This window comes from Dicentrarchus labrax, unplaced genomic scaffold, assembly GCF_905237075.1.
Source record: "Dicentrarchus labrax unplaced genomic scaffold, dlabrax2021, whole genome shotgun sequence".
Classification (NCBI taxonomy): domain Eukaryota; kingdom Metazoa; phylum Chordata; class Actinopteri; family Moronidae; genus Dicentrarchus; species Dicentrarchus labrax.
Window position 1 is genome coordinate 362501 of NW_026136704.1, and position 10000 is coordinate 372500.

The 10000-nt window shown below is 43.7% G+C and overlaps 2 protein-coding genes across 4 annotated transcripts in view; both read right to left on the reverse strand.

Moving 5' to 3' along the window:
* Positions 1–5134, reverse strand: part of ccdc65 (coiled-coil domain containing 65) — a 5610-nt gene extending 476 nt beyond the window's left edge. Inside the window, exons 1-9 of one of the 2 annotated variants that reach the window (XM_051398978.1) lie at positions 5042–5134; positions 4168–4338; positions 3914–4081; positions 3664–3833; positions 2529–2679; positions 2273–2446; positions 903–1121; positions 699–827; positions 1–498 (exon numbers count right to left, since the gene is read on the reverse strand). The exon at positions 1–498 is cut by the window's left edge and continues 476 nt beyond it. In XM_051398978.1, the coding sequence (XP_051254938.1) occupies positions 211–498; positions 699–827; positions 903–1121; positions 2273–2446; positions 2529–2679; positions 3664–3833; positions 3914–4081; positions 4168–4311 (1443 nt within the window). In that variant the 5' untranslated portion in view covers positions 4312–4338; positions 5042–5134 and the 3' untranslated portion in view covers positions 1–210. The remainder of the gene's footprint in view (positions 499–698; positions 828–902; positions 1122–2272; positions 2447–2528; positions 2680–3663; positions 3834–3913; positions 4082–4167; positions 4339–5041) is intronic. The other variant, XM_051398977.1, reaches the window with a different exon arrangement.
* A 676-nt stretch (positions 5135–5810) lies between these two features.
* coch (coagulation factor C homolog, cochlin (Limulus polyphemus)) overlaps positions 5811–10000 on the reverse strand; it is a 14166-nt gene continuing 9976 nt past the window's right edge. For both annotated transcript variants that reach the window (XM_051398971.1, XM_051398972.1), the window contains exons 14-15: positions 9540–9634; positions 5811–9454 (exon numbers count right to left, since the gene is read on the reverse strand). In XM_051398971.1, coding sequence (XP_051254931.1) covers positions 9282–9454; positions 9540–9634 — 268 coding nt within the window. In that variant the 3' untranslated portion in view covers positions 5811–9281. The remainder of the gene's footprint in view (positions 9455–9539; positions 9635–10000) is intronic.

Consider the following 10000-nt stretch of genomic DNA (forward strand, 5'->3'; position numbering starts at 1 on the left):
AACAACTGTTTTAGTTGTTTAAAGACCATAATGGTTGGTCTACAAGGATCAGGACTGTGAAGACCACTCATCATGTTGAAGATGTGACGTCTGTGCTGCCGCTGGGAGAATTAAAGTAAGTCAATGTTGAATTGATAATATTTTATTTTATATATTTCATCAAAGAAAACGTTTTATTTTGGTGATTTTTGTTGAATGAGTCAAACGGTCCTACAGGGAGTGTTTGAGGACGTGGACGGCCTCGATGACGGTGTGTCGTCTGTCGGTGCCTGGCGGGACCGCGGTGGTCGGGGCCTGGTGCACAGCGAGCAGGGTGTGGTGTCCATCGAAGGCGTGCTCGCTGACCGTCATGGCGTCCAGGTGCTGACGCAGCAGGAGCCTCAGCTGCCGGTTCTCACGGCTCAGGTCATCCCTTTGTCTCCTCAGAGCTTCTCGCTGCAGCAGCGCACGGTTCATGCTCAGCGTCACCCGTCGCAGCTCTGAGAACGCCAACGCCTCCTGCAGACAGAAACGCAGAGGTCAGTTTAAGAGTTCAGGTTTCTAGTTTCTAGTAACGACCCGGTTCGCTGCTTCCTGTCTGGTGCTGGAGAGAGAACCGTTGGCTCAAATCTCTCTGATCTGGAGGTCATTTGTTGGTGGAAAATCGGGACCAAAATCAAAGACTTAATTAGGAACTGGAGCTCAGAATCACATCCTACCTGTGCCGGTCCCTCTGTCTCAGCTGCTTCCTGTCTGCAGTCCTCTGTAGGGATTAATCCTGACAACACGTTCATCTGCTCGCTCTCCAGCTTGCGACACATTTCAGCGGCCCGTAAAACCCTCTCGCCCTGCGGTGAAGAGATGAATGAGAGCCGGCAGAGAGAAGGGGACACAGCGGGACAAACCGGTGTGAGACGACTCACCTTGGCGATGACCGCCTGCAGTTTCTTGACGGCGTTGTCACTCTGGACTGTGAGATCGGTGAGTTGCTTCCTTGCCGCCGTTTGAGCCTGAGTCAGCTGGTCCCGAAGCTTGTGAGTCTTTAGGTTCACCTGCTTTTTGGCGGCGATCAGATCGTCTTCCACCGACTGTTTTTCTGTCTTACAGGAGTTCAGTCTCACCCTCAGCAGAAGGACTAAACCCTAAGAGAGGAAGGAAACAAGATGGAGGCTTTCATTTACAGTCTGATTCTACGTTAAACATTTGATGTGTGAGTCAATGTGTGTGAGCAGAGAGTGAACAGGTTGTAGTGTAGCTTTGTCCCTCTGCTGTCTGTGGACTGATCTCTATGTGTCTCTATGTAGGATGAGGGTCAAAGGTTGTGACCTTTATGCTCCCGAGTGCCAACAGTGTCCAACACAGAGTCCAACACAGAGTCCACAACACAGAGTCCAACACAGAGTCCACAACACAGAGTCCACAACACAGAGTCCAACACAGAGTCCACAACACAGAGTCCACAACACAGAGTCCAACACAGAGTCCACAACACAGAGTCCAACACAGAGTCCACAACACAGAGTCCAACACAGAGTCCAACACAGAGTCCACAACACAGAGTCCAACACAGAGTCCAACACAGAGTCCAACACAGAGTCCACAACACAGAGTCCAACACAGAGTCCAACACAGAGTCCAACACAGAGTCCACAACACAGAGTCCACAACACAGAGTCCAACACAGAGTCCACAACACAGAGTCCAACACAGAGTCCAACACAGAGTCCACAACACAGAGTCCAACACAGAGTCCACAACACAGAGTCCACAACACAGAGTCCAACACAGAGTCCACAACACAGAGTCCAACACAGAGTCCAACACAGAGTCCACAACACAGAGTCCACAACACAGAGTCCACAACACAGAGTCCAACACAGAGTCCAACACAGAGTCCAACACAGAGTCCACAACACAGAGTCCACAACACAGAGTCCAACACAGAGTCCACAACACAGAGTCCAACACAGAGTCCAACACAGAGTCCAACACAGAGTCCACAACACAGAGTCCAACACAGAGTCCACAACACAGAGTCCAACACAGAGTCCAACACAGAGTCCAACACAGAGTCCACAACACAGAGTCCAACACAGAGTCCAACACAGAGTCCACAACACAGAGTCCAACACAGAGTCCAACACAGAGTCCAAAGTCAAAGCTAACATTACTGCTAAGCTAGCGGGCTGCAGTTCACTGAATGGCCACTGGAGGCGCTGTTAGCTACAGTTTAATGAAAGTTACATATAGAAACTTTATAGATTATAAATGATCAGAATAAAGTTCCACTGACCTGCAGGCTCTGCACCTTCTTTACGTCTGCGTCGGCCCTCTCAGTGAACTTTTGGTTTCTGAACAGCAGCTCGTTGAGCTTTTTTGTTTCTTTGCTGGAAACGTGCGCCGATTCCTGGTTCTGGAAGGATTTCACATTCAGCTTCTCCTTGTCCTCCAGGACCAGAGAGGCCGTCTGTTCACAGAGAAAGGAGACAATCGTCAGAGACGCCTTTACATTGGACTGAACAAGTCGAGATGGAACCGGTTCTGTTCACCCTGTTGTCGTGGTCGCTCGCGTACGACGCCATGCTCTCGCTGTACAGTCTGTGGAGTTCGGTCATCATGGTCTGGTGCTGCTGCTCCACTGTGAACCTGGCGTCTCCCAGATCAGCTCGCTGCTGCTTGGAGTTCGACAACATCTGCTTCCTGGAAAAGAAAACACGTTCACACCGGAAACATTACGGATCAGAATGTGACAACCGGGACTTTTCCTCAAGACCCAAAATGTGCACGAGAAATATCGACATCATCACATCAGATCTGCTGCTGAGGGTAGGGGGCTGTGGGTAGGGGGCTGTGGGTAGGGGGCTGTAGGTAGGGGGCGCTTTAGTTAGGGGCGCTGTGGGTAGGGGGCTGTGGGTAGGGGGGCGCTGTAGGTAGGGGGCGCTGTGGGTAGGGGGCTGTGGGTAGGGGGGCTGTTGGTAGGGGGCGCTGTAGTTAGGGGGCTGTAGGTAGGGGGCGCCTGTAGGTAGGGGGCTGTCGGTAGGGGGCGCTGTAGTTAGGGGCGCTGTAGGTAGGGGGCTGTGGGTAGGGGGCACTGGATAGGGGGCAGTGGGTAGGGGGGCTGTGGGTAGGGGGCGCTGTGGGTAGGGGGGCTGTGGGTAGGGGGGCTGTGGGTAGGGGGGCTGTGGGTAGGGGGCTGTAGGTAGGGGGCTGTGGGTAGGGGGCTGTGGGTAGGGGGCTGTGGGTAGGGGGCGCTGTGGGTAGGGGGCTGTGGGTAGGGGGCACTGTGGGTAGGGGGCGCTGTGGGTAGGGGGGCTGTAGGTAGGGGGCTGTGGGTAGGGGGCTGTGGTAGGGGGCTGTAGGGGGCTGTGGGGGGGGCACTGTGGGTAGGGGGCACTGTGGATAGGGGGCACTGTGGGTAGGGGGCTGTGGGTAGGGGGGCTGTGGGTAGGGGCGCTGTAGTTAGGGGGCTGTAGGTAGGGGGGCTGTAGGTAGGGGGCTGTGGGTAGGGGGCACTGTGGGTAGGGGGCACTGTGGATAGGGGGCACTGTGGGTAGGGGGGCTGTAGGTAGGGGGCTGTGGGTAGGGGGGCTGTGGGTAGGGGGCACTGTGGATAGGGGGCCTGTGGATAGGGGGCAGTGGGTAGGGGGGCTGTGGGTAGGGGGGGCTGTGGGTAGGGGCGCTGACCTCTCAGAGTGGAACGTGGAGCTGAGGAGCTGCAGGCTGTCCTCCCACTGTTGCTGTACGAACGTCAGACGTTTGTCCTGCTGCGCCCACAGACGCTCCAGGTGCTGCAGGTGAATCCGTCGCACCCGCGCCGACTGAAGCTCCGCCTCCTGCAGGTCATGCTCCAGATTCTGCCACACAAACACAAACAGGAAGTGACACGCAGGCGGTCAATACGTTATCGGCAGCGTGAAAGAACAGGGCGGCTCACCTTGATGACGCTGTCCAGGCCGTCCAGGTGTCTCTCAAACGTCTGACCGAGCACCGCGATGTCTTTACGCAGCTCGGCGGCTCGAGTCTGGCGGAGGATGGACCGCCAGCCTTCGTTCAGCTTCAGCAGGTTCACCGCGGTGTTCTTCTCCTCCTTCTGCAACTTGTCCTGGTTTCAAACAGACATCAGAGCGACTCGCTGAGACCAACCACGGATTGTGTTTGTAGTTCAACGTAATGTAACGTTAATGTTACCTTCAGGAACAGTGTCAGGATCTCCTCCTTCTTCTGGGCCAGCTCCTCCTCAGCCTGAGCTCTCTGCTGCAGGTACAACAGCCTCTCCTCCTCCGTCTTCCCAACGCCTTTCCCTCCTCCACCTTTCTTTGCTTTCTTCGGCATGATCTCCTCCTCCTCTTCCTCACTCTGCTGGTAAAGAAACACAGACTTCCAGTTGATGCACATTAGACCACAGACCAGGTTTTAGCTTTAAGAGAATAAAAGTCGGTTAGGGTTAGTAATACTTCTGTATACTTATATTATATATTTGTTTAATATTGGTAGTAACGGGCTTCCGTACTGCAGACTGTGCTACTGAAATGACGCTAACGTTAGCTGCAGTTTGTCCTCACAGATAGAAAACGATCCTTTGAGCTAACGGGAGCTAACGGGAGTTAACGGGAGCTAACGGGAGCTAACGGACGTTAACGGGAGCTAACGGACGTTAACGGGAGTTAACGGAAGCTAACGGACGTTAACGGGAGCTAACGGACGTTAACGGACGTTAACGGGAGTTAACGGGAGCTAACGGACGTTAACGGGAGCTAACGGATGTTAACGGACGTTAACGGGAGCTTACGGACGTTAACGGGAGCTAACGGGAGCTAACGGACGTTAACGTTAACGGATGTTAACGGACGTTAACGGGAGCTAACGGACGTTAACGGGAGCTAACGGAAGCTAACGGACGTTAACGTTAACGGATGTTAACGGACGTTAACGGATTAACGGACGTTAACGGGAGCTAACGGACGTTAACGTTCACTGGCGGTAAATGAAAACATTTAAACATTGAACGGCTCTGTGTGCGAGAGAAAACAACTCCGTTACTGAATCATTGTTTGCGACCTACCTGTGAGAACCGAGAGGAAACAACTGTCCACCTGTCGGACTGCTTCGTGTTTGTGTTCCGTCTCCATGGCAACGGCGTTAGAGAGCCGCCATGTTGGTTCCAAAGGCGGAAGTAGATTCAGATTAAAGCGCGTGCTCTCCCCGGTATAATAATAATAAAATCAACATGATTAAATTTAAAAGGCTAAAGGTAGAACCTGATACTGTCTGCTGAGGTTTACATATTAATGCTATATATTTTATATATAGCATTAATATGCTTTATGTCTACAAAGATAATAATAATAATAATAATAATAATAATAATAATAATAATAATCTTAGATCCATGTTTTTATATTCTAATGATCTCACATTCAACACATTTTATAATTCCAATATGATTTATTTTCAATAAAAACCTCCAACAAGGACACATTAGGGTTTATTAGATATTATGAAGCTCTTGAGCTGTAAAAATACAAATAATATATTTTATATATTATTTGTATTTTTTATATCTACAAAGATCTGCTTTCTGTGTTTTATATCATGTCCCTTCGGATAGGACAAAAACTAACAATAACACTACTAATACTACTAATAACAAAATAATAATAATAATAATAATAATAATAATAATCTTAGATCCATATTTTTATATTCTAATGATCGATCTCACATTCAACACATTCTGTAATTCCAATATGATTTCTTTTCAATAAAGTTTGGACACCAGGCGGCGCCACCTCCCTGAGCTTCAGCACATGAACAGACGTCGAAGGACTCTGTAAAAATAACTATTCTTTATTGGGAGACACGAGGAAAACAGGTAATAAATACAGGAAAAGAACAGAATCAGTATTTAACATACAAATGATTATAAATTGTGACGACTCCTGCAAACACACAAGTTTAACCTGCTGATCTGTTTCCTCCATCAAGGTTCAGGTTCACTTCCTTACAGACTGCCATCAGGTTATTTCTGTACAGCAGCAGAAACCTTTAAAAGCCGGGAGGGGAGAGCGGGAACGAAAGCAACACTTACGTTACAGAGAGAAACGTCTATCAATAACTCACGTTTGTTTTCCATCACTGATGCTGATACTTTGAACATTGAACGAACGCTTTAAACTCATTATTTTTGGTTTAATTTAAAGTGTCCTCGTTAATGCTTAACTACACATCTTAGCAAAAAATATTTCTTTCTTTAACTTGTACAGTATTCACAGTAAAACAGGTTTAAGGGAAAATTTTACACTATAAAAGTCTAAAAAAATAACCATTTCCTCTATTACCGACATAAGTACTTTTTTTTATTAATTACATTTTTTAAACAATGTATTGTTTTTTAAATACATTTTTGCATTAAAATTGTATTTTACTTCATTTCATATTAATAATCGATTTGTATTCTTCTCTAACAAAGGAGATAAAAACAGCTGACAGTTAAAATATTCAATAATCTGTCAAATTATCATAAATATAAAAACAATAAACAACTGTTCATTCAAAGAACATTGAACCTCCAGTGAATTCACGTATCAACGTACGTACTGACAACGTTTGGCTCTGAGAAAACAGCCGTGTTACTTTCGTACCGACTCTCCTTCTTTTAATTATTGTCCAATTTAAAAAAAAAAAAACAATTAAAGTTGCAGTTTTATAGAAATAAAGTTTCTGTCATATTTGCTGAAACTTTCACTTCATCCTGACAGCAGAACATGAGACAATCTGGCTCCTCACTTATAATTAAATTAGTACCATTAACTTAATTTACCTTAACAATAAATACTTGAGTTACTCAAATCAAATATATTTTTCATGAGATAATACATTTAAATGGTTTAATCGGTTTCCTCAAACAACTTGAGTTGAACTCTGATTGGTTGTTTTCATTCGGGCCTGGTGGATTCTTTTAAATCCCATCGGGAGGAGCCAGAGGAACCTGAACAGACCAAACTCTATGTAGCACTGGCTCATGGAGGAAAACATCACGAGTAATTGTGCTCTCGAATTAAAAGAACAATGGTTGACATTTAGCCTTTAACAGGGTAGAAAGACAGGAAACAGATCGGATGTAACCATTAGTTTAAGAAAAATACAGAAATCTACAGCACTGGTTCCCAACCTTTAATTGTTATTGACTATATTTGATTTATTTTTAATATTCTGTTGATCAGTATCAATAACAGTAGAAAACAGCTGATAAACTGATCAATGAACCAAACAGTGAAATCAATAACTGCAGGAAGTTTGATTATTTCCTGTGGATATTGATCAGAGATGAGTTTTCCTGATATTTTGATCCATTCTCTGTCTGTATTCTGTATTTTTATCATTTTAACAATCAGACTTAATATTCTTCTTTCTGACAGATTCACTGTTTATTCTCATTGTTCTATCAGCTGTTTGGTTTCATTTAGTTTTCACAGAAATTAATGAAATGCTGAGATACAGGCCGACTGCGTATATATTTGTAGTTTCCTTAAACCCCTTAAAATCAAGAAGACCTTGCGACCTCCCGGTGAAGCTCCCTTAGTGGGAGCGTTGGGAGCGTTGGGAACCAGTGCCGTACGGGTTTGACAAATGTACATCAGGATAATTACAACATAAAGAGTTAACAAGTCATTTGTTGTGTTTTATGATAAAAAATTAAAAAGGAAAATAGAAGGAGATGCTTTGAGAATTGTCAGTGTAGTTTTATTGATTACAGATTAGTTTCCGTCGCTTACTCGTGTTCACCTTGAGTTGAGAATATTTTATCACAGAAAAGATTTCCCAACATCAAGATTCAACTTTGGGAATTTCTTCTTTGCGTCTTAAATTAGATGAGTTGTTGGAAGGTGTTTTTCTTCGCCTGAATCTTCTTAAAATAATAAGAAAAAAAACCCAAAGTGTCCCACGAGGAGACAACTTTCTTGGTGACAGCTTTTAAGTTTAAATACCAAAAAATCCATCAGAAATCATTCACTTGGTCACTGATCACTGAGTGTGCTGATATCTATGAAAGCCCATTTACGCCAATATGATTTTAAAAAATAGATTATGTAAGTTAGTATAATGAGAAACTTTCTCAAAATAATGACTGAGTATCACAACGTCACATTGGCAAAAATAGGCTTCCATAGTTTTAACAAAATGTTTTTTCACCTGGATTCAAGAATTCAGGTAATTGTTTTTGAGTAGTTTTCAGAAATGATGGGTAAGTTCTGTAATTTTTGCATAAATGTTGCATTCCCAAAAAAAACATTTGCATTAATAGTTAAGTTTTCTTAATTATCATTTAGTATCTTGTAATTTACTGCAAAATATTATATGCAGACCTCAAAACTATTTCTTTACTCTGTAATTACAAGATACAAAATAAGAATCATTTTTTTGTAATTACTCGTAACTATGAGCTTGTTTTCTCATAATCATAAAAAACTCTTACAATTATATTTATTTAGTAAATTATGAGATATGAAAGTCATAATTACAAGATTCAGAATACATTTTTTTTTCTCTTTAACCAGATGTTTCTTCAGGGTCTAGGGTTTTATTTTATAGTTAGCATGTATTTTATATAAATTAGTTTCCTTTAAAGTTAAAATGTATTCTGCTGGCTAATACGACGTTAATGTTTTTCTAAGTTTTATATTTTTTACTAGTTTTTCTGATGTACTTCGGGGGTAATTTGGGAACCTTTTATATTGTAATCAATCCGATCAAACACACTGACAGTGGAAGTGAGAAGTGACTGATTTTGGTTTCGACTGTTGATGGTAATAATTGGTTGTTTGGTGATTTCCCAACATCTCCTTCATTAAATAGAAAAAAATGTTTTTGGTATACATGTGTGAATTTCTATGTTGTGTCTTTTATATACATGTGTTTTCATGTGTATGTATCGGTATTAGTTGGTAAATGTGTACAGTTTATATACAGTGTGTGCTCTTGTACTTCTATCTTCGTGAGGACCCCATTTTGTACCTGCAGAGTGAGGACATTTTGAAAAGCGAGGACATTTAGTCTGGTTTTCACTTCTTCAAACATCTATTTGAAGGATACAATTTGGTTTTAGGTATAGGGACTACACAAGTGTATAGGAGTACAAATAAGTACTTCTATTTTTGTGACGACCTGTTTCTCTACCTGCAAAGTGAGGACATTTTGTCGAGTAATCACATCTTCCAGCTGCTGGAGGGTTCAGACTTTGTTTAAGCTGGAGTTACAGGTAAAGCTCTCATCACAAATACAGAAGCACAAACACGTTGCTTTTAGTTGTTCTCTGTGAAGTCTCGGCAGATGCCTCGGACCAGAGCCGGGATGAACTCGGCGAGGCCAGTGAACTCTCTGGTGAAGAAGGTGTGGCTGTCCTTCGGCTCTGATGCCATCGCTTTGAGGTCTTCAAGGGGTGCCCAGGCCACACCCACCGAGTACATGGTGATGCCTAGTGATCAGTGGAGATGTGGATTACAGTAAGAACTGAAAAACACACAGCAGCAGTTTTTCGTCCTTCATTTTAACATACACACCTTGTTTCCGTGCAGCTACCGCCGGGCTTATCACATCATCATATGATTGGCCATCTGTCACCACGATAAGGAAGTTGCGGCCTGGTCCTGTCCGCCTGGTGGAGACAAATTGAGTTTATTTTTCCACAGACTGTAGAAATATTTCATTTAAATGTTGGTTTTCCAGACAAAGGTTTGAGGGGCTGTGAGATAATAAAAATTGTAGGTATTAAAAATTACTTGGTAAATGGTCACAAAACGCATTTTAAAGAACCAGTGCGTCACAGAATATGTCAGGTAATATTATTGATTAGGTCCCTTTTGTGTGACCTTGCAGTTTGACTAATCCTTGCAGGATCGTTCAGGCTACGTCACCAAACTATTAGTTTTTTCCCTTTTTATTTTTAATGAATTCTACAAAAAAAAAATCTAGTTTTGAAATTTTTTTTACTTTCTTCGTTACATAAAAATGCCTAAAAACA